Below are 25,187 nucleotides of genomic sequence, written 5' to 3' on the forward strand. Positions count from 1 at the left end.
GATATGCATATAATTAGTAGATGTGGATAGAAAACACCCTAAAGTTTCTAAAACTGTTTGAATGGTGTCTGTGAGTATAACAGAACTCATAGGGCAGTCAAAACCCCGAGACAGATCCTAACAGGGAGTGGAAATCTGATTTGCGGACTCACCTTCAGCACTTTGCCTATAAAACAAACCGTGAGTTAGGATTCATTGAGCACTTCCTAAGGCTTCCACTGGATGTCCCCAGTCTTTACAAAGTGGTTTGAGTCTTCTACAGTACAAACTGACCGAAAGAGAGGCTGTTGATCTTGGTCACAGGGGGAGAGCCATTACCATTATGACGCGGGTGCTCCTGGCTACCCTCCCCTTTCGAAACGTTTAGAAAGACAATGCAACCGTCCCCCTTGAATATTATTGAAGCTCTGGTTGAAAAAGGCCCTAAAGATTTATGTTATACAACGTTTGACATGTTTGAACAAACTTAAATATATTTTTTTCTGCACATTCGTGACGACAAGTCCAGCGCGCTTCGTACATTATGAGTAGCCTTCGGAACGCGCTAACAAGAAGAAGCTATTGGGACATAAATTATTAACTTTTTCGAACAAAACTACATTTGTTGTGGACCTGGGATACCTGGAAGTGCCTTCTGATGAAGATAATCAAAGGTAAGGGAATATTTACAATAGTATACAAGAGTAGATTTGATATTAGATTGTTCCAAGATGGCGCCAACCTGTCGCCTAGCCTATTTTTCTGAGCATTAGCATCCCCTTTTATTGCAAAGTGTGATTACCCAGTAAAGTTATTTTTAATGCGGGTGCATTCACGAGATGCTAATCTATAATTCTTTGAATGACAATATTACATTTAAAAAATGTTTTCGAATAGTAATTTAGTAAATTGTAGCGCTGATTCACCGGATGCATTTGAGGGAAAATAGTTTCTCAACGTCACACGCCGATGTAAAATGCTGTTTTTATATATAAATATTAACTTTATCGAACAAAAGAATGCATGTATTGTGTAACATGATGTCCTAGGAGTGTCATCTGATGAAGATTGTCAAAGGTTAGTGCTGCATTTAGCTGTGTTTTGGTTATTTGTGACGCATGTGGTTGGTCGGAAAATGGCTATGTGGCTACTTTGACAATACACTCCTCTAACATAATCTAATGTTTTGCTTTTGCTGTAAAGCCTTTTTGAAATCGGACAATGTGGTTCGATTCTGGAGAGGTGTATCTATAAAACGGTATAAAATAGTCCTATGTTTGAAAAATAAAACAAATAAAAATTGTTATGGTTCGGTTATGAATATGGCGATATGATTTTTCGCTGGATGTTGATCCCGCCTGCGGGAGGAACGCTTCAAGAGTTAATAACTCTAAATTAAGCATATAGGAATACCTATTTCTTTGTTAACCGCTTAACACAGAATAGCCGCATGTGCGCACTGCCTCAAATCATTTGGAGAAAATATTTATATTTTATTCAGCTTTGTTCAATTGTATTCTTCATACAATAAAATAATGGCATGGAATTATAAGCAAATCTTGTCTGCTAAATTAACTAGTGTAGCCCACAGCCATTTGGCATAGCCACATCAGGGCCTAACATAAGGACAACTCAGAGTATGCATTTTCTTCATATCATGCTTCTTTAGACCTGTCTAAAATAAATTATGGATTTATTGGGAAGGTGTAGGCTATATTACATGGATTTATTAGACTTAGGCTATGTGTGGACGCCAGGAGATGCAAAATGTGTTTATGTTAATTAGCGGTCAATTACTGTGAGACCGACAGTTATTTGCTTGACAATCACCGGCTGTGACTTCCTGGTTGTTTCTGAGCAGTCGGTTGTCTATTTTTGATGTGTTATTTTAGAAGCCACGTTCAAGTTTGTAGTTCGTAGAAGCGGAAGTTTGCCTAAAGTTTGGTCAAACAAAGGGAGGTTGGTGAACAGAACTCTGTTGCCATCTTACTCATGCCACAATTTGTTTCTTGCCACATAAGTCCATTTTCCATGCATTCTGAGGAATGAAATGATTGAACTTTGATTTTGGGGAAACTCAAACGATCCCTTTAATGGGAATGTGTGTTTGTTATATAACTGTTATATAACTTTATGTGTCTCCTCTTTCTCCTCTGGTGTATCAGACTGGACCACACCAAGGCGGCAGTGCTGCCTGAGCTCGTAGAGTTGGCTCGGGACGAGGGGAGCACGGTGCGCCTGGCCGCCTTCGACACCATCATTAACCTGCTGGAGATGTTCGACAGTGGTGAGAAACCTCGTACAATGACACCACATCACCTATGTCATGCACCTTCATCACCTCATATAAAACTCATACAACCTTATCACTTCAAACAGTCTCACCTCTCACACAAAAAACCTTCTACAATCTCACCACCTCATACAAACGTCATACAAACTTTATGTGATTACCCTACACCCTCACACAGCCGGCCCACATGGCTTTTCCACTGCTGGCACGGTAACGTCATTCAGCCCACATACTTCTGTCTGCGTGGCAGTCCATGCTACACCCTCGTACAGCCTACATAGCCGTCTCTGTGGCCATGTTGCTCTCACATTCAACTTGCACTTCTGTCTTCTTACTACAGCGTGCCTCGCAAGCAGCCCACACTACTCCCGATCTGGCGGCTCTTGTTCGCTGGCAATTTTCTACTCATTGATGTTCCAAGAGAGGACAGACGCCCACACGTTCATATTGTTCCGGAAAAGTCTTTAAGCCAAAGCAGTATTTTGACTGGAAAAGCTTTATAAAAGCACTTACAGAAAATACGGTTATAATGTTCCTATTCAATGGTTTTGATGTTCCTATTGATCCGTTTTTTTTTTACTTAACGTATATCTTAGGGTTGCATATTTTTTGTTCTAGCTCTGCAGAAGCACAACTGATTTCACTACTCAACTAATACTCAAACCCTTGATTAGCTGTATATGGTGTGATTGTGCTCTGCAAAAAAATAGGCAACCCTTGGGATTCCCAAGAACCAGAGTCTACTACAGACATAAACCTGGCTCATTAAAACCAATGCACTTCACAACCTTGTCTCTACATTGTCTGTGCGAAACACTTACTTGTCTGGCTTAGTGACACTCTTCCAAGACACCCCTGCACCCGCAGAGTTTCTTTGATATGCAAATACTATACTCGTTACAGTAGTTGGCAAACTGGCTCCAACTAGGCTGTCAGTCTTCTATCTCTTCACAAGGCTTTTGCATGTGTGTCGGGCCACCAAGGACATGGGCCGTATTCCATTCTGAAAACTGGCTACCTTCCACTTTATACTAGACGACTCACCATTGCAGATCCAAAATGGAGTGATTAGTGTATAATCAATCAGATTCAGTTCCACCTAACCATTCAATTCGCTACGTGGTGTCCCGGACCTATTGTGTTCATCTTTCAGATGTCCTTTCAGATCTGTCCAGGCAAGTTGACAGGGCAGAGAAAAGGTACCAAGATAGCTCTTATACACTCCATGGCCGCATGATGAGTGATAACGTCATATTGAGTTGAAAATAATTGCTTTGTTTTGGAATGGAATGCGGCCACTGTGTGTATGAGGGCTGACAATTCCGATTGTCCTCTCTCTGCCAGATGCCCGTTGCATTGGGAGGCAGCCCCGTCATGTCAAACTGTCTTTCTCTCTTCTCTCCCCCTCACTTTTTAGACGACAGGACGCGTGTTATCTTTCCGCTGGTGAAGACGTTCTGTGAAAAGTGCTTTAAAGCTGACGAGGCGGTGCTGGCTTCGCTGTCATTTCAGTATGGCAAGCTCTGTCACGGACTCTCAGGTGGGTTTCAGACCTCTTAAACTGGCTGCTCTGTCACGGACTCTCAGGTGGGTTTCAGACCTCTTAAGGCCAGGCACCACACCCTAATAGGGTATTTTTTCCCCTTATTCATATCACAATTAACTTTTACCACTTGAATGGGTCAATGTCCTCATTGTGGTTTTACAGACGGGCTCATTACGTTTATGTACAGTGGGGGAAAAAAGTATTTGATCCCCTGCTGATTTTGTACGTTTGCCCACTTACAAAGAAATGATCAGTCTATAATTTTAATAGTAGGTTTATTTGAACAGTGAGAGACAGAATAACAACAAAAAAATCCAGAAAAACGCATGTCAAAAATGTTATAAAATGATTTGCATTTTAATGAGGGAAATAAGTATTTGACCCCTCTGCAAAACATGACTTAGTACTTGGTGGCAAAACCCTTGTTGGCAATCACAGAGGTCAGATGTTTCTTGTAGTTGGCCACCAGGTTTACACACATCTCAGGAGGGATTTTGTCCCACTCCTCTTTGCAGATCTTCTCCAAGTCATTAAGGTTTCGAGGCTGACGTTTGGCAACTCGAACCTTCAGCTCCCTCCACAGATTTTCTATGGGATTAAGGTCTGGAGACTGGCTAGGCCACTCCAGGACCTTAATGTGCTTCTTCTTGAGCCACTCCTTTGTTGCTTTGGCCGTGTGTTTTGGGTCATTGTCATGCTGAAATACCCATCCACGACCCATTTTCAATGCCCTGGCTGAGGGAAGGAGGTTTTCACCCAAGATTTGACGGTACATGGCCCCGTCCATCGTCCCTTTGATGCAGTGAAGTTGTCCTGTCCCCTTAGCAGAAAAACACCCCCAAAGCATAATGTTTCCACCTCCATGTTTGACAGTGGGGATGGTGTTCTTGGGGTCATAGGCAGCATTCCTCCTTTTCCATACACGGCGAGTTGAGTTGATGTCAAAGAGCTCCATTTTGGTCTCATCTGACCACAACACTTTCACCAGTTGTCCTCTGAGTCATTCAGATGTTCATTGGCAAACTTCAGACGGGCCTGTATATGTATTCTTGAGCAGGGGGACCTTGCAGGCGCTGCAGAATTTCAGTCCTTCACGGCGTAGTGTGTTACCAATTGTTTTCTTGGTGACTATGGTCCCAGCTGCCTTAAGATCATTGACAAGATCCTCCCGTGTAGTTCTGGGCTGATTCCTCACCATTCTCATGATCATTGCAACTCCACGAGGTGAGATCTTGCATGGAGCCCCAGGCCGAGGGATATTGACAGTTCTTTTGTGTTTCTTCCATTTGCGAATAATCACACCAAATGTTGTCACCTTCTCACCAAGCTGCTTGGCGATGGTCTTGTAGCCCATTCGAGCCTTGTGTAGGTCTACAATATTGTCCCTGACATCCTTGGAGAGCTCTTTGGTCTTGGCCATGGTGGAGAGTTTGGAATCTGATTGATTGATTGCTTCTGTGGACAGGTGTCTTTTTTACAGGTAACAAGTTGCGGTTAGGAGCACTCCCTTTAAGAGTGTGCTCCTAATCTCAGCTCGTTACCTGTATAAAAGACACCTGGGAGCCAGAAATCTTTCTGATTGAGTGGGGGTCAAATACTTATTTCTCTCATTAAAATGCAAATCAATTTATAACATTTTGACATGCGTTTTTCTGGATTTTTTTGTTGTTATTCTGTCTCTCACTGTTCAAATAAACCTACCATTAAAATTATAGACTGATCATTTCTTTGTTCGTTGGTCAAACGTACAAAATCAGCAGGGGATCAAATACTTTTTTCCCCCACTGTACACACTTTATTAGAATATTTATGAAATGCACATTGTTATATTTGGTAACACTTTTCTTTTCCCTCAACTCCAACCCCATTCGATTCATGGACACTACGTATGATGGCACCGACAGAGATGGTCGCCTCGCTTCGCGTTCTTAGGAAACTATGCAGTATTTCGTTTTTTATGTATTGTTTCTTACATTGTTACCCCAGGAAATCTTAAGTCTTATTACATACAGCCGGGAAGAACTATTGGATATAAGAGCAATGTCAACTCACCAACATTACGACCAGGAATATGACTTTCCCAAAGCGGATCCTCTGTTTGAACCACCACCCAGGACAATGGATCGGATCCCAGTAGGCGACCCAAAACAACGGCGCGGCAGACGGAGCGGTCTTCTGGTCAGGCTCCGTAGGCAGGCACATCGCTCACCGCTCCCGAGTATACTACTCACCAATGTCCTGTCTCTTGACAACAAGGTAGACGAAATTCGAGCAAAGGTTGCCTTCCAGAGAGACATCAGAGATTGTAACATTCTCTGTTTCACGGAAACATGACTCACTCGGGGTATGTTATCAGAGTCGGTATAGCCACCCGGTTTCTTCATGCATCGCGCCAACAGAAACAAACATCTCTCTGGTAAGAAGAAGGGCAGGGGTGTATGCCTTATGATTAACGAGTCGTGGTTGTGATCATAACAACATACAGAAACTCAAGTCCTTTTGTTCACCTGAACTAGAATTCCTTACAATCAAATGCCAACCGCATTATCTACCAAGAGAATTCTCTTCGATTATAATCACAGCCGTGTATATCCCCCCCACCCCCCCCCCCCCCACCCCACCCAAGCAGACACCTCGACGGCCCTGAAAGAACTTCATTGGACTCTATGTAAACATAAAACCATATATCCTGAGTCTGCATGTATTGTAGCTGGGGATTTTAACAAAGCTAATCTGAAAACAAGGCTCCCTAAATTTTATCAGCATATCAAATGCGCGACCCGGGCTGGCAGCATTCAGGATCATTGCTACTCTAACTTCCGCATGCATACAAAGCCCTCTCTCGCCCTCCTTTCAGCAAATCTGACCACGACTCCATTTTGTTGCTCCCAGCCTATAGACAGAAACTAAAACAGGAAACGCCCGTGCTCAGGTCTGTTCAACGCTGGTCCGACCAATCGGATTCCACGCTTCACAATCTTCGATCACGTGGACTGGGATATGTTCCGGATAGCCTCAGACAACAACATTGATGTATATGCTTATCCGCTGAGCGAGTTTATTAGCAAGTGCATCGGTGATGTTGTACCCACAGTGACTATTAAAACCTTCCTCAACCAGAAATCGTGGATTGATGGCAGCATTCGCGCAAAACTGAAAGCGCGAACCACTGCTTTTAATCATGGCAAGGTGACCGGAAACATGACCGAATACAAACAGTGTAGATATTCCCTCTGCAAGGCGATCAAATAAGCTAAGCGTCAGTATAGAGTCAAAGTAGAATCGCAATTCAACGGCTCAGACGTGAGATGTATGTGGCAGGGTCTACAGTCAATCACGGATTACAAAAAGAAAACCAGCCCCGTCGCGGACACTGACATCTTGCTCCAAGACAAATTAAACAACTTCTTTCATCGCTTTGAGGACAATACAGTGCCACTGACACGGCCCGCTAACAAAACCTGCAGTCTCTCCTTCACCGCGGCCAACGTGAGTAAAACATTTAAACATGTTAACCCTCGCAAGGCTGCCGGCCCAGACGGCATCCTTAGCCGCATCCTCAGAGCATGCGCAGACCAGCTGGCTGGTGTGTTTACGGACATATTCAATCAATCCCTATCCCAGTCTGCTGTTCCCACATGCTTCAAGAGAGCCACCATTGTCCCTGTTCCCAAGAAAGCTAAGGTAACTGAGCTAAACAACTATCGCCCCGTAGCACTCACTTCTGTCATCATGAAGTGCTTTGAGAGACTAGTCAAGGATCATATTATCTCCACCCTACCTGACACCCTATTTCTTACCGCCCCAATAGGTCCACAGACGACGCAATCGCAATCACACTACATTCTGCCCTAACCCATCTGGACAAGAGGAATACCTATGTAAGAATGCTGTTAATCGATTACAACTCAGCATTTAACACCATAGTACTCTCCAAACTCGTCATTAAGCTTGTGACCCTGGGTCTCGACCCCGCCCTGTGCAACTGGGTCCTGGACTTTCTGACGAGCCGCCCCCAGGTGGTGAGGGTAGGAAACAACATCTCCACCCTGCTGATCCTCAACACTGGGGCCCCACAAGGGTGCATTCTCAGCCCTCTCCTGTACTCCCTGTTCACCCTTGACTGCGTGGCCATGCACGCCTACAACTCAATCATCAAGTTTGCAGACGACACTACGGTGGTAGGCTTGATTACCAACAACGACGAGACGTCCTACAGAGAGGAGGTGAGGGCCCTTGGAGTGTGGTGTCAGGAAAATAACCTCACACTCAACTTCAACAAAACGAAGGAGATGATCGTGGACTTCAGGAAACAGCAGAGGGAGCACCCCCCCTATCCACATTGACGGGACAGTAGTGGAGAAGGTGGAAAGTTTTAAGTTCCTCGGCATACACATCACGGACAAACTGAAATGGTCCACACACACAAACAGCATGGTGAAGAAGGCGCAACAATCCCTCTTCAACCTCAGGAGGCTGAAGAAATTTGGCTTGTCACCGAAAACACTGACAATCTTTTACAGGTGCACAATCGAGAGCATCCTGTCAGACTGAATCACCGCCTGGTACGGCAACTGCTCCGCCCACAACCGTAAGTCTCTCCAAAGGGTAATGAGGTCAGCACAACGCATCACCGGGGGCAAACTACCTGCCTTCCAGGACACCTACACCACCCGATGTCACAGGAAGGCCAAAAAGATCATCAAGGACAACAACCAACCGAGCCACTGCCTGTTCACCCCGCTATCATCCAGATGGCGTGGTCAGTACAGGTGCATCAAAGCTGGGAACGAGAGACTGAAAAACAGCTTCTATCTCAAGGCCATCAGACTGTTAAACAGCCATCACCAACATTGAGTGGCTGCTGCCAACATACTGACTCAATCTCTAGCCACTTTAACAATTCAAAATTGGATTTAGCAAGTGTATCATTAGTCACTTTAAACAATGCCACTTAATGTTTACATACCCTACATTACTCATCTCATATGTACATTTGGAAGTCGGAAGTTTACATACATCTTAACCAAATACATTTAATCTCAGTTTTTCACAATTCCTGACATTTAATCCTAGTAAAAATTCCTTGTCTTAGGTCAGTTAGGATCACCACTTTATTTTAAGAATGCGAAATATCAGAATAATAGTAGAGAGAATGATTTATTTCAGCTTTAATTTTTTTCATCACATTCCCAGTGGGTCAGAAGTTTACATACACTCAATTAGTATTTGGTAGCATTGCTTTTAAATTGTTTAACTTGGGTCAAACGTTTGGGTAGACTTCCACAAGCTTTCCATAATAAGTTGGGTGAATTTTGGCCCATTCCTCCTGACAGAGCTGGTGTAACTGGGTCAGGTTTGTAGGCCTCCTTGCTCACACACGCCTTTTCAGTTCTGCCATCCAATTTTCTATGTTATTGAGGTCAGGGCTTTGTGATGGCCACTCCAATACCTTGACTTTGTTGCCCTTAAGCCATTTTGCCACAACTTTGGAAGTACGATTGGGGTCATTGCCCATTTGGAAGACCCATTTGCGACCAAGCTTTAACTTCCTGACTGAAATCTTGAGATGTTGCTTCAATATATCCACATAATTTTCAATCTATTTTGTGAAGTGCACAAGTCCTTCCTGCAGCAAAAAGCACCCCCACAACATGATGGTGGATGGTGTTCTTCGGCTTGCAAGCATCCCCCTTTTTCCTTCAAACATAACGATGGTCATTAAGGCCAACAGTTCTATTTTTGTTTCATCAGATCAGAGGACATTTCTCCAAAAAGTACGGTCTTTGTCCCCATGTGCAGGTGCAAACCTTAGTCTGGCTTTTTTATGGCGGTTTTGGAGCAGTGGCTTCTTCCTTGCTGAGTGGCCTTTCAGGTCATGTCGATATAGGACTCGTTTTACTGTGGATATAGATACTTTTGTACCTGTTTCCTCCAGCATCTTCCCAAGGTCTTCCTTTGCTGTTATTCTGGGATTGATTTGCACTTTTCGCACCAAAGTACGTTCATCTCTAGGAGACAGAACGTGTGTCCTTCCTGAGCAGTATGACGGCTGCGTGGTCCCATGGTGTTTTTACTTGCGTGCTATTGTTCGTACAGATGAATGTGGTACCTTCAGACGTTTGGAAATTGCTCCCAAGGATGAACCAGACTTGTGGAGGTCTTGGCTGATTTCTTTAGATTTTCCCATGATGTCAAGCAAAGAGGCACTGAGTTTGAAGGTAGGCCTTGAAATACATCCGCAGGTACACCTCCAATTGACTGAAATTATGTCAATTAGCCTATCAGAAGCTTCTAAATCCATGACATCATTTTCTGGAATTTTCCAAGCTGTTTAAAGGCTCGGTCAACTTAGTGTATGTAAACTTCTGACCCATTGGAATTGTGATACAGTGATATAATAGATGAAATAATCTGTTTGTAAACAATTGTTGTGAAAATTACTTGTGTCATGCACAAAGCAGATGTCCTAACCGACCTGCCAAAACTATAGTTTGTTAACAAGAAATTTGTGGAGTGGTTGAAAAATGAGTTTTAATGACTCCAACCTAAGTGTATGTAAACTTCCGACATCTGTATATACTGTACTCTATACAATCTACTGCATCCTGCCTATGCCGCACGGCTATCGCTCATCCATATATGTATATGTACATATTCTTATTCATTCCTTTACACTTGTGTGTATAAGGTAGTGGTTGTGAAATTGTTAGATTACTTGTTAGATATTACTGCAAGCTAGAAGCACAAGAATTTCGCTACACTCACATTAACATCTGCTAACCATGTGTATGTGACCAATACATTTTGATTTGTTATGGAACGGATGTGGGTTGAGCTATGTCTAAATAAGGATGCAATTTCTTCTTTTTTTTATCACAAAGCTCTGACCAAGGCCTTGAGGCCGATACGTAAAGCTTTTTAAAAAGAGCAGTGATACTATCAAGAGCAATGTGCGGGCTTCTTCTTTTTTCTCATGTTATTCAACTGTTACCATGCACCTGCAAAAAAGATAGCTCAGATGTGCGAGTGCCTTTTGAATTTTGAACCACTTGAATGTAGACATAAATACAATACTTTTTTTTATTAAATACAGTCCTTTTTGTATTAAAATTCGCAAATGAGGTAATACACATGGCCAAACGTATGTGGACACCCCTTCAAATTAGTGGATTCGGCTATTTCAGCCACACCCGTTGCTGACAGGTGTATAAAATCGAGCACACAGCCATGCAATCTCTATAGACAAACATTGGCAGTAGAATGGCTTTACTGAAGAGCTCAGTGACTTTCAACCTGGCACCGTCATAGGACGCCACCTTTCCATCTAGTCAGTTTTACTTGAGTTAAAGTAAAGATACCTTAATAGAAAATTACTCAAGTAAAAGTGAAAGTCACCCAGTAAAATACTACTTGAGTAAAAGTATAAAGTATTTGGTTTTAAACATTAAGTATTAAAAGTCAAAGTACAAGTATAAATAATTTCAAATTCCTTATATTAATCAAACCAGACAGCACAATTGTCTTTTTCTTTTTTTGTTTATGGATAGCTCGGGACACAGTCCAACACTCAGACATCATTTACAAATGAAGAATTTGTGTTTAGTGAGTCCGTCAGATAAGAGGCAGTAGGAATGACCAGGAATGTTCTCTTAAGTGCGTGAATTGAATCATTTTCCTGTCTTGCTAAACATTCAAAATGTAACAAGTACTGTTGGGTGTCATGGAAAATGTATGGAGTAAAAAGTATATCATTTTCTTTCAGAATGTAGTGAAGTAAAAGTTGTCAAAAATAGAAATAGTAGTGACGTAGCGGTCTAAGGCACTTCATCGCAGTGCTAGAGGCGTCACTACAGACCCGGGTTCGATCCCAGGCTGTGTTGCAGCCGACCGTGACCGGGAGACCCATGACCGGGAGGTGACCGGGAGGCCAGGCTACATAAACACACACAGGTCCCTTTGTGTGATTCTGATTCCTGTCTGCTAGATTTGGTCCTATCTGGTTCTAATTCTTCTCTCCTGCAGCGTCTTTCACGGAGGAGCAGCACCTGTGGTTCCTGGAGTTCTATAAGAAGCTGTGTGTACTGGGCCTGCAGCATGAAAACGGCCACTCGGACAACCAGGTCTACCCGCTGGAGCTGGAGAGCAAGTATGCCCTGGTGCGACGCAATTGCGCCTACAACTTCCCTGTGAGTGACTGCTGACCAACACACGCACACATATACGCATGCAAACACACACACAAGTTTCCTACCAACCCTCCCTCTCACTCTTGAACAGTCTCTGAAGTCTAGCAGCGTGTTTGAAGGAATCAAGTCTGTAACTGTACCATCTGTCTTTCTGCCTCTGTTTGAAAATGCTCCTGGTCAACTCTTGGTGATTGTTGCCATATGGGTGGCTTAGTTTTTTATAAAAATGTCTTACGTTTTGCGGCTACATGTTGCAAACACCTTACAAGTTTGAAAAGCTTTATAAAGCTTGCACTTTTTGAGTCTATAGAGGGGAATAGTGTGCCTTATAGTCAGTTATTTAAATCACCTACAATAGTGTATGAACTGAAATAGTCTTGCCAATAGTGGCGTGCATGTGTTGTGGACGTTGTTATAGTAGGGTCGGAACGAAACCAGTATCGCAATACTCGTTTGTATCGTGTGGCAAGGAAACAAAACATGAAGCAGAGTTAACTTCTTTAGGAAAACAGCCCTAATGTTGGAAACAAACATCATTATGTTGTCATCCAGAGTCACATGTATTTATTTATAGCACACAAGTTATAGCACACAACCTTTTACAAACAGCAGGTTTTTAAAGGACAATAGAGTTTGGTCTGCTTCGTGTTTTCATTTTTGCCATGAAAAAAATATAGCGAAACTGGAATCGTCTCAGCCATAGTGTACAGTAATGTTTACAGTGCATTCGGAAAGTATTCAGAACCCTCAACCTTTTCCACTTTGTTACGTTACAGCCTTATTCTAAAATGGATGAAATATTTTTCCCCCATCAATCTACACACAATACCCCATAATGACGAAACAAAAACAGGTTAACATTTTTGCAAATGTATGAAAAAAAATAAAAAATGAAATATCACATTTACATAAGTATTCAGACCTTTTACTCAGTACTTTGTTGAAGCACCTTTGGCAGCGGTTACAGCCTTGAGTCTTCTTGGGTATGATGCTACAAGCTTGGTACACCTGTATTTGGAGAGTTTCTCCCATTCTTCTCTGCATATTCTCTCAAGCTCTGTCAGGTTGGATGGGGAGGGTCGCTGCGGAGCTTTTTTCAGGTCTCTACAGAGATGTTCAATCATGTTCAAGTACAGGCTTTGGATGGGCCACTGAAGGACATTCAGAAACTTGTCCCAAAGCCACTCCTGCATTGTCTTGGCTGTGTGCTTAGGATCGTTGGCCTGTTGGAAGGTGAACCTTCACCCCAGTCTGAGGTGCTGAGCACTCTGGAGCAGGTTTTCATCAAGGATCTCTCTGTACTTTGCTCCGGTCATCTTTCCCTTGATCCTGACTAGTCTCCCAGTCCCTGCCTCTGAAAAACATCCCCACAGCATGATGCTGCCACCACCATGCTTCACTGTAGGGATGGTGCCAGGTTTCCTCCAGACGTGATGCTTGGCAATCTTGTTTGTCATGGTCTGAGAGTCTTTAGGTGCCTTTTGGAAAACTACAAGCTGCAGGGACTGGGAGACATTTGCCTTTTACTAAGGAGAGGCTTCCGTTTGGCTACTCTACCATAAAGGCCTGATTGGTGGAGTGCTGCAGAGATTGTTGTCTTTCTGGAAGTTTCTCCCACCTTCACAGGGGAACTCTGTAGCTCTGTCAGAGTGACCATCGGGTTCTTGGTCACCTCCCTGACCAAGGCCCTTCTCCCGATTGCTCAGTTTGGCTGGGCGGGCAGCTCTAGGAAGAGTCTTGGTGGTTCCAAACTTCTTCCATTGTAAGAATGATGGAGGCCACTTTGTTCTTGGGGACCTTCAATGGTGCAGAAATGTTTTGGTACCCTTCCCCAGAGCTGTGTCTCAACACAATCCTGTCTCGGAGCTCTACAGTCCATTCCTTCGACCTAATGGTTTGGTTTTTGCTCTGACATGCACTGCCAACTATGTGACCTTATAAAGAAAAAGTGTAAGCCTTTCCAAATCATGTCCAATCAATTGAATTTACCACAGGTGGACTCCAATCAAGTTGTAGAAACATCTGAAAGATGTTCAATGGAAACAGGATGCAGCTGAGCTCAATTGAGTCTCATAGCAAACATTTCTAAAAACCTGTTTTCGCTTTGTCATTATGAGGTGTGTAGATCAATGAGGATTTACATTTTTATTTAACCCATTTTAGAATAAGGCTGCAACGTAACAAAATGTGGAAAAAGTCAAGGGGTCTGAATACTTTCCGAATGCACTATACCTGCACGTGTTTTCATGAGTCAGGCACGTGTGTATTTTTAGCACATGGATCCACCCCCTGACCTGCTGAATGATAGTGTCTCTGCCATACTCTGTCAGCACGAAGTTAAAATTGTTGTCCCATGGTCATGGGGCTTTAGAGAGTTACACACACACACGCATATCATCTCACACACACACACACACACACACACACACACACACACACACACACACACACACCATGTAATGGGGTCAGGAGGGTAGAGGAGCCGCCTGTAACAATAGGCCTGATGAGAGGCCTTGTCCACAGCTCTTTTGTTCCCACAGGCAGGGAGGTTCTCCTCCCCAGGTCCAGCTAGGTGTCTCTGCTTCACAAATAGCACCCTATTCCCTACATAGTGCACTACTTTTGACCAGGGCCTATAGCTCTGGTCAAAAGTAGTGCACTACGTTGGGAATAGGGTGCCAATTGGTATGTAGCCTAGGTGTGCCCGCTTCGCTCAAGCCCTCATTAATGTATCATTTGGGACTAACTGTGGTGGCAGTTCAAGGTCGTGGTTATTCGGGCACACCGTAGCAAAACGTTTTGCAACAGAATATGAAAACGAAGGCCTCCCAGGCTGTGTCATTACTGGTCGTGACCAGGAAGGGGGGGGGTCTTTACTTGGCTCACCGCGCTCAAGCGACTCATTGTGGTGGGCCGGGCGCTTGCAGGCTGAGTTCGGTCGTCAGTGGAACGGTGTTTCATCCGACACATTAGTGCAGCTTGCTTCCAGGTTAAGTGAGCAGATGTCAAGAAGCGCGGTTTGGTGGGTCATGTTTTGGAGGACGCATGACTCGACCTTCGCCTCTCCCGAGTAATGAAACTGGGGAGAAAAAGGGGGTAAAAATTTGTAAGTACCTTCCTGTTTCCTTCCGTTTGGTGGCCGATGAACTCGACCCAGCTGTCTGCAGAGATAAACCTCGTCAACTGTCTCAAGAGAAGGCAAGCATCAGGGAAACTGTCAAAGTTAATTGCATTTTAGTGTCTGGTCACCATTTTAGTATGGAATTGTTTTAATTCAAAAGAGTGTTGTTCACACACTATACAAGACTTACTGCTCCTAGTACTTGTAGATAAGAACTTTTTATTCAAAATAGAAACTCCAGCACAATGGCATTATTGTGTATGTTCTACAAAGTTTCTGAATCTTAGTAAATAAAAGGATGCTTGCATTATGTGGTTATACTAGCCTTGCGGGGTAGAAGATTCCATTTTGATTATGGCAAAAAATATGTATCTCAGGTTTCCACAAGTGCATAGGGATTAATTTTGAACAAGTTATCACTCCCTGTGATATCACTTTTTCTTCAGGCCATGGTGTTATTCGCTGACCCTAACCACTTCCTGACGGAGCTTTACCCCACCTTCTCCAGTCTGTGTCATGACCCCGAGATCACGGTGCGACGCACAATGGCCGAGGGCTTCCACGAGGTAAGGTGGCTGCTGTTTGGACACTGGCTTATTCTGTTCTGTCCAAAAAAATACATAAAGGATGTCCATAACTCTGATTGGCAGTCTGTGATTTGTGTCATTACTTACTTTTGTCAAAAAAATTAAGTGACAGGGTTGACTCTTAAATCAGCCATAACTCCCCTTGTGACAGGGGGAATGGAAGTGTGTTGTGTGCAACAGAGAGGGGCTATTGAATGTACAGTGGGTATCATATGTACCCCCCCCCCCCCCCTTGGATTTTTTCAGAATTTGTTGCGTTAAAGTGGGATTGAAATAGATTTGTGATTTTTTTTTGTCATTGATTTACACAAAATACTTCATAATGTCAAAGTAAAATACAATAATCTAATTAATAACTATTTAATAACTAAAATATATATATGTCACTTAAGTATCCAACCTTTTTCTTTAGGCTTAACAAATCACAGTAAGTTACATGGACTCACACTTTGTGAAATAATAGGAATTTACATTTTTGAATGACTAACCTTTCCTCTGTCCCCCTATAGTTACATCAGTAAGGTCCCTCAGTCAAGTATTGAATTTGAAGCACCGTTTCAACTACAAAGACCAGGTAGCTTATCGAAACCCTAATTAAAGGCAGTGATTAGTAGATGGGTAACAATAATGAATCAGACATTGAATATCTCTTTAAGCATGGTTAAGTTAATACACAAAGATACAGTTGACCTTCTGAGCTGCAGGACAGGAAGGAAACTGCTCAGGGTCCCACGGTTGACAGTGCATGTCAGAGCAAAAACCAAGCCATGAGGTCGAAGGAATTGTCCGTTGAGCTCCAAGACAGGATTGTGTCGAGGCACAGAACTGGGGGAGGGTACCAAAAAATGTCTGCACCAATGAAGGTCCAAGAAAACAGCTGGCCGCCCGGCCAAACTGAGCAATTGTGGGGAGAAGGGCCTTGGTCAGGGAAGTGACCAAGAACCCGACAGAGCTCTAGAGCTCTTCTGTGGAGATGAGAGAACCTTCAAGAAAGACAACCATCTCCGGATCACTCCACCAATCTGGCTACTCTACGGCCACACCTCAGTAAAAGGCAAATGACAGCACACTTGGAGTTTGCCAAAAGGCACCTAAAGGACTCAGACCTGAAGAAACAATATTCTCTGGTCTGATGAAACCCAGATTGAACACTTTGACTGGATGCCAAGCGTCACATCTGGAGGAAACCTGGCACTATCTCTATGGTGAAGCAGTGGTGGAAGCATCATGGGGGCAGGGTAGCCTAGTGGTTAGAGCGTTGGACTAGTAACCAAAAAGGTTGCAAGTTCAAATCCCCGAGCTGACAAGGTACAAATCTGTCGTTCTGCCCCTGAACAGGCAGTTAGCCTAGGAACAGTGGGTTGTCATTGAAGATAAGAATTTGTTCTTAACTGACTTGCCTAGTTAAATAAAGGTAAAATAAATGCTGTGGGAATGTTTTTTAGAGGCAGAGACTGGGAGACTAGTCAGGATCAAGGGAAAGATGAACGGATCAAAGTACAGAGAGAGCCTTGATGAAAACATGCTCCAGAGTGCTCAGGACCTCAGACTGTGACGAAGGTTCCCCTTTCCAACAGGACAACGACCCTAAGCACACAGCCAAGACAAGCAGGAGTGGCTTCGGGACAGGTTTCTGAATGTCCTTGAGTGGCCCAGCCAGAGCCCGGACTTGAGCCCGATCAAACATCTCTGAAGAGACCTGAAAATAGCTTTGAAGTGACGCTCCCATCCAACTTGACAGAGCTTGAGAGTATCTGCAGAGAAGAATGGGAGACACTCCTAATACAGGTGTACCAAGCTTGTAGCGTTATACCCAAGAAGAATCACGGCTGTAATCGCAACAAATTACTGAGTAAAGGGTCTGAATACTTAGGTAAATGTAGTATTTCAGTTTAATAATTTTTTTTGCTTTTCATTATTGGGTATTGCGTAGATTTAAATCAATTTCAGAAATAAGGCTGTAATGTAACAAAATGTGTAAAATCTCAATGGTCTGAATACTTTCCCCGAATACACCTAAATAGGAATTACCTAAATGACAGTGAAAAGAATACAAATATACGGGATAAAATATTCCAAAACATGCAACGAAGCACTATACTGCAGAAAGAAACACAGCACTGCTCAGACCCAGATGCAGACACAGGAGGCGAATAGTACGAGTCTCACAATTTATTTCAGTAAAACGGGCAGGCAATCGGAAGTTAAGGCAGGCAAAGAGTCATAATCAGAGTCAGGCAGGTATAGGACGGCAGGCAGGGTCAGGACAGGCAGAAAGGCCAGAACCGGGAAGACTAGAAAAAGCTAAATCTAGAGCACAGGAAACACGGGAGCACACTGGTAGGACTTGACGGGACAAGACAAACTGGCAACAGACAAACAGGAGACAAAGGGCTGTGAGACAGGGGTTTAATTCTAGATACATGGAAAGTGGGATGTATACGGAGGGTGCGGGGCAACAGAATGCGAACAGTAGAGGGGCTAAGGACCTTAGAGATTGGGAAAGGGCCGATAGAATGGGGGGGAAGTTTGTGGGACTACACCCGGAGGGGCAGATCCCGAGTGGAAAGCCATACCTTCTGCCCAAGACCGTAGCGGGGAGCAGGGTCTGGTGGCGGTCCGCCTGTCATCGATACCTGGAGGTGGTCTTGAGAAGGGTGGCCTGGGCTCTCTTTCAGGTACGGTGACAGCAACGGACGAACATCTAGGCAGAAGGTATGCTGACCTCTTCCTCCGGGACAACCAGGAGCTGATATCCCTGGGAACACTCTAAAGGTGAGAGACCAGTAGCAGAACAGGAAAGGGTGTTGCGGGCATATTCCATCTACATAAGTTGCTGGCACCAATGGTGGGATTGGTGGAGATGAGGCAACGAAGAGTCATCTTCAGGTCCTGATTGGCTCGCTCTGACAACGTTTTTGGTGGCCCACCATGGTTCCTGACGTCTCCACGTTCATTACTGCCTGCACTGTGTGTGCGCAGAACAAGACTCCGCAGCAAGCTCCGGCTGGCCTCCAACCACTCCCTGTTCCTCACAGGAACCTGGTCCCATATATCCTTGGACTTCGTCACGGGTCTCCCTCCATCAGAGGGCAACACCACCATCCTTACGGTGGTGGATAGGTTTTCCAAATCCGCCAATTTTATCCCCCTTCCTAAGTTGCCCTCAGCTAAGGAGACGGTCCAGCTCATGGTGCAGCACGTCTTCCGGATCCATTGACTTCCGATCGTCATGGTTTCCGATCGCTGTCCTCAGTTCTCATCCCGGTTCTGGAAGGCGTTATGCATCCTCATTGGGTCATCGGCCAGCCTGTCCTCTGGTTTTCATCCCCAGTCTAACGGCCAGTTCGTATTATCACAGCTCAGGCTAAGACCCAGATGCAGACAATGGAGGCGGATAGTACGAGTCTCTGAGTGTATTTCAGTACAAGGGGCAGGCAATCGGTAGGTCAAGACAGGTAAAGAGTCGTTATCCAAATCAGAGTCAGGCAGGTCCAGGAAGGCAGGCAGGATCAGGACAGGCAGAAAGGTCAGAACTGGGAAGACTAGAAAAAGCAAAAACTAGAGCACAGGAAACACGGTACCACGCTGGTAGGACTGGCAACAAAACGAACTGGCAACAGACAAGCAGAAAAGGCAGGTATAAATACACATGAGGTAATGGGAGACACCTGGTGGGGGTTGGAGACAATCACAAGACAGGTGAAACAGATCAGGGTGTGACAACATCAAAGCAATACACATTTTGGCCTGAAGTTAAAGCCTTACAGTACCAGTCAAAAGTTTGGACACACCTACTCATTCCAGGGTTTTTCTTTATTTTTACTATTTTCTACATTGTAGAATAATAGTGAAGACATCAAAACTATGACATAACGCATATGGAATCATGTAGTAACCAAAAAAGTGTTAAACAAATCAAAATACATTTTATATGTAATATTCTTCTTCCACCCTTTCCCTTGATGACAGCTTTGCGTACTCTTGGCATTCTCTCAACCAGCTTCATCAGGTAATCACCTGGAAGGCATTTCAATTAACAGGTGTTCCTTGTTAAAAGTTTTCTACAATTTAGGTATGTCCAAACTTTTGACTGGTACTCTATGTTAGGGGCAAATCCAACATAACACATCACTGAGTTAACTGCCTCCTTATTCTCAAGCATGGTGGTGGCTGCATCATGGTATGGATATGCTTGACATTGGATAAAAAGAAACAGGCTGGAACTAAGCACAGGCAGGGTCAAAGACGAAAACCAGCTTCAGTCTGCTTTATACCAGACACTGTGAGAGGAATTCACCTTTCAGCTGGACAATAACCTACAAAACAAGGCCAAATCTACTCTGGAGTTGCTTACCAAGAAGACAGAGACAGAGTGGCTAAGTTACAGTTTTGACTTAAATCTGATTGAAAATCTATGCCATGACTTGAAAATTGCTGTCTATCGATGATCCCCAACAACCTGACAAAGCTTGAAGAATTCTGAAAAGACTAATAGGTAAATGTTGCACAATCCATGTGTGCAAAGCTCTTACCTAATAAGACTCACAGCTGTAATCGCTGCAAAAGGTGTTTCTAACATGTATTGACTCAGCGTGGTGAATACTTATCTAATCAAGGTACTGTATATCAGTGTTTTCTTTAATATTAGTCTGTAAAAAATATATATATTTTCTTCCACTTTGACATTACAAAATATTTTCTGTAGATTGCTGAATGCTTTTTTTTTTAATCAATTTTAATGCCACTTTGTAACACCATAAAATGTGAAAAAAATCCAAGGGGATGAATACTTATAATACCCACTGTAAGCTTAAAAAATAATCATAATTTGTTATCTACCTTATATATCTATGGGTAACAGGGTTGACGTGTTACGCTCAACATTCTCAGTTTTCCAACACAAAATACCTGAAAATGGCAAAAAGAGTAGGACCAGCTCACCTGCTTGTACACCATGATTTGACTATAAGATGGTCAATGCAGTGAAAATGTTTTTTAAAAGCCTTTGTGTCTTAGCCAATCCATGGCAAGGACAAAAAGACCCACCAATGCCTTGCGCCTGAACAAACATACGCAATTTGATAACATGTTTCTTGAGTTATATTAGCTACAAATGTTGTGTATGTCCCAGATCCTCATACAAAAGCAATTTCTGTGTGCTACATTTCAGAACAATTCAAAACGTGATAGATCACACTGACACAACCCGATGGAGTTTGACAGCCTGAATTCCAATTCGATGTAGTCTGAATCGATTAGTCTAATTCCCTGAAATAGAAATGGATTTGACCTCAAAATCTGGTTGTGTATGCCAACACATAACGTCACAATTTCTCTTCTCCCCCTCTTCTTCCCTATGATCGCTCAGATTGTCAAGCTGTTGGGCCCCAATGTCCACTTCATTCACAAGGAGCTGGTTGTGTTACTGCAGGACGACTCACTTGAGGTGAGACACGCAGAAGACTCACTTTGTTAAAAGTATGTTTGAAATATGTAGTAAACTAGAAAAGTGCTGACTAGCTTGTCTTAAAGTATTTATGGTTGTGAAATAAGTTATGGTATTGGTAGTGACTTCACTAGTAATGGTAGTGACTGGTTATAGTGGAAAAAGTAGGTACATGGACAGATTGATTGATAGAAGGATGGATAGGATAGCAAGAACATGTGAAATTTGATGTTGTGTCTAGATTGAACGGTTCAAGAGATACTGTTATTGTTGGTGAGTTATTATATGCTAATTTATGATCAAGTTACATAATTTACACTAGAGTGGTTTTTATATATATATATATATATATGCATTTTTTTTATTTGTTATTTTATTATTATTTTGTATAAAAAATGTTTACCCCTTTCTCTCCCCAATTTCGTGGTATCCAATTGGTAGTTTACAGTCTTGTCCCATTGCTGCAACTCCCGTACGGACTCAGGAGAGGCGAAGGTTGAGAGTCATGCGTCCCCCGAAACACAACCCAGCCAAGCCGCGCTGCTTCTTGACACAATGCTGCTTAACCCGGAAGTCATGTCGGAGGAAACACAGTACACCTGGCGACCGTGTCAGCGTGCATTGCGCCAGGCCCGCCACAGGAGTCGCTAGTGCGTGATGGAACAAGAACATCCCTGCTGGCCAAACCCTCATAACCCAGACGACGCTGGGCCAATTGTGTGCCGCCCCATAGGTCTCCCGGTCGTGGCCGGCTGCGACAGAGCCTGGACTCGAACCAGGATCTCTAGTGGCACAGCTAGCACTGCGATGCCGTGCCTTAGACCACTGCGCCGTACTGCACTAGCATCAAATAGTCCCCGCGATATGCAACTTTTCAGGGTCAGGAACAAATATACACAGGCAGTTAGGAAAGCAAAGGCTAGCTTTTTCAAACAGAAATTTGCATCCTGTAGCTCTAACTCCAAAACGTTTTGAGACACTGTAAAGTCCATGGAGAATAAGAGCACCTGCTCCCAGCTGCCCACTGCACTGAGGCTAGGAAACACTGTCACCACCGATAAATCCACGATAATCGAGAATTTCAATAAGCATTTATCTAAGGCTGGCCATGCTTTCCACCTGGCTACCCCAACCCCGGCCAACAGCTCTGCACCCCCAGCAGCAACTGGCCCAAGCCCTCCCACTTCTTTCTCCTTCACACAAATCCAGACAGCTGATGTTCTGATAGAGCTGCAAAATCTGAATCGCTACAAATCAGCTGGGCTAGATAATCTGGACCCTCTCTTCCTAAAATTATCCTCCGCCATTGTTGCAACCCCTATTACTAGTTTGTTCCATCTCTCTTTCGTATCGTTTGAGATTACTAAACATTGGAAAGCGGACGCGGTCATCCCCCTCTTCAAAGGGGGAGACACTCCAGACCCAAACTGTTACAGACCTATATCCATCCTGCCCTGCCTTTCTAAAGTCTTCGAAAGCCAAGTGAACAAACAGATCACTGACCATTTCGAATACCAATGTACCTTCTCGCTATGCAATCCGGTTTCCGAGCTGGTCACGGGTGCATCTCAGCCACGCTCAAGGTCCTAAACGATATCATAACCGCCATCGATAAAGACAGTACTGTGTAGCCGTCTTCATTGACCTGGCTTTCGACTCTGTCAATCATCGTATTCTTAACGGCAGACTCGGCAGACTCGACAGCCTTGGTTTCTCAAATGACTGCCTCGTCTGGTTCACTAACTACTTCTCAGATAGAGTTCAATGTGTCAAATCGGAGGGCCTGTTGTCCAGACTACTGGCATTCTCTATTGGGGTGCCACAGGGTTCAATTCTCGGGCCAAATCTTTTCTCTGAATATATCAATGATGTCGCTCTTGCTGCGGGTGATTCTTTGATCCACCTCTACGCAGACGACACCATTCTGTATACATCTGGCCCTTCTTTGGAAACTGTGTTAACAAACCTCCAAACGAGCTTCAATGCCATACAACACTCCTTCCGTGGCCTCCAACTGCTCTTAAATGCTAGTAAAACGAAATGCATGCTCTTCAACCGATCGCTGCCCGCACCCGCCCGCCCGACTAGCATCACTACTCTGGACGGTTCTGACTTAGAATATGTGGACAACTATAAATACCTAGGTGTCTGGCTAGACTGTAAACTCTCCTTCCAGACTCGCATTAAGCATCTCCAATCCAAAATTAAATCTAGAAATGGCTTCCTATTTCACAACAAAGCCTCCTTCACTCATGCTGCCAAACATACCCTGTAAAACTGACTATCCTACCGATCCTTGACTTCGGCGATGTCATTTACAAAATATCCTCCAACACTCTACTCAGCAAATTGGATGCAATCTATCACAGTACCATTCATTTTGTCACCAAAGCCCCATATACTACCCACCACTGCGACCTGTATGCTCTCTTTGGCTGGTCCTCGCTTCATATTCGTCGCCAAACCCACTGGCTCCAGGTCATCTATAAGTCTTTGCTAGGTAAAGCTCCAACTTATCTCAGCTCAATGGTCCCCATAGCAACACCCACCCATAGCACGCGCTCCAGCACGTATATTTTACTGGTCATCCCCAAAGCCAACACCTCCTTTGGCCGCCTTTCCTTCCAGTTCTCTGCTGCCAATGACTGGAACGAATTGCAAAAATCACTGAAGATGGAGACATATCTCCCCCACTAACTTTAAACATCAGCTGTCAGAGCAGCTTACCGATCGCTGCAGCTTTACACAGCCCATCTGTAAATAGCCCATCCAACCGTCTACCTACCTGATTCCATTTTTTTTTGATTTTCTGCTCTTTTGCACACCAGTATCTCTACTTGCACATCGTCTATCACTCCAGTGTTCATTTCTAAATTGTAATTACTTTGCCACTATGGCCTATTTATTGCTTACTTCATTTGCATACACTGTATACAGATTTTTCTATTGTGTTATACGTTTGTTTATCCCATGTGTAACTCTGTGTTGTTGTTTATGTGGCACTGCTTTTGCTTTATCTTGGCCAGGTCGCAGTTGTAAATGAGAACTTGTTCTCAACTGGCCTATCTGGTTAAATAAAGGTCAAATAAAAAATAAAAAAACTCTGGAGGCTACACTAGAGTGGATTTGAAGTTGGTTCCATGTTTGTAGCTCAAAGTGTCTAGAAACCCATTGAAAGTAATTGGAACCCAAGTTAATTTATCCAAATGTATGCAAACCTAAATATCACTTTAATTTAATAGTTATGAAACTTTAAAGTGTTTATATCATCCTGAAGTTAGTTTGGTGTTTCTATCTTAAATGGTTAGAAAGCAGTATTTTGAACATCTACCTCTCATGGTCGCCATTGACTCCGATGTTAATTATGCACATATAAAACCAATATCAAATCAAATTTTATTGGTCACACACACATATTTAACAGATCTTATTGCGGGTGTAGAAAAATGCTTGTGTTCCTAGCTCCAACAGTGCAGTAGTATCTAACAATTCACAACAATACACACAAATCTGAAAGTAAAATAATGGAATTAAGAAATATATAAATATTAAGACGAGCAATGTCGGAGTGGCATTGACTAAAATACAGTAGAATAGAATACAGCATATAAATATGAAATTAGTAAAGCAGTATGTAAACATTATTCAAGTGACTAGTGTTTCATAATTAAGACCAGTGATCCCATGTCTATGTACAGTTGAAGTCGGAAGTTTACATACACCTTAGCCTAATACATTTAAACTCAGTTTTCCACAATTCCTGACATTTAATCCTAGTAAAAATTCCCTGTCTTAGGTCAGTTAAGATCACCACTTTATTTTAAGAATGTGAAATGTCAGAATAATAGTAGAAAATGATTTATTTCAGCTTTTATTTCTTTCATCACATTCCCAGTGGGTCAGAAGTACACATACACTCAATTAGTATTTGGTAGCATTGCCTTTAAATTGTTTAACTTTGGTTAAACGTTTCGGGTAGCCTTCCACAAGCTTCCCACAATAAGTTGGGTGAATTTTGGCCCA

The 25,187-nt window shown here is 43.3% G+C and overlaps 1 protein-coding gene across 6 annotated transcripts in view; it reads left to right on the forward strand.

Annotated features, from left to right (window-relative positions):
* Nucleotides 1-25,187, forward strand: part of ppp4r4 (protein phosphatase 4, regulatory subunit 4) — a 140,626-nt gene that overhangs the window by 86,153 nt on the left and 29,286 nt on the right. For all 6 annotated transcript variants that reach the window (XM_029733387.1, XM_029733385.1, XM_029733386.1 and 3 more), the window contains 5 exons: nucleotides 2,145-2,266; nucleotides 3,690-3,812; nucleotides 11,844-12,007; nucleotides 15,575-15,694; nucleotides 21,087-21,164. In XM_029733387.1, the coding sequence (XP_029589247.1) occupies nucleotides 2,145-2,266; nucleotides 3,690-3,812; nucleotides 11,844-12,007; nucleotides 15,575-15,694; nucleotides 21,087-21,164 (607 nt within the window). The remainder of the gene's footprint in view (nucleotides 1-2,144; nucleotides 2,267-3,689; nucleotides 3,813-11,843; nucleotides 12,008-15,574; nucleotides 15,695-21,086; nucleotides 21,165-25,187) is intronic.

The sequence above is a fragment of the Salmo trutta genome, chromosome 35, assembly GCF_901001165.1.
Source record: "Salmo trutta chromosome 35, fSalTru1.1, whole genome shotgun sequence".
NCBI classification, from domain to species: domain Eukaryota; kingdom Metazoa; phylum Chordata; class Actinopteri; order Salmoniformes; family Salmonidae; genus Salmo; species Salmo trutta.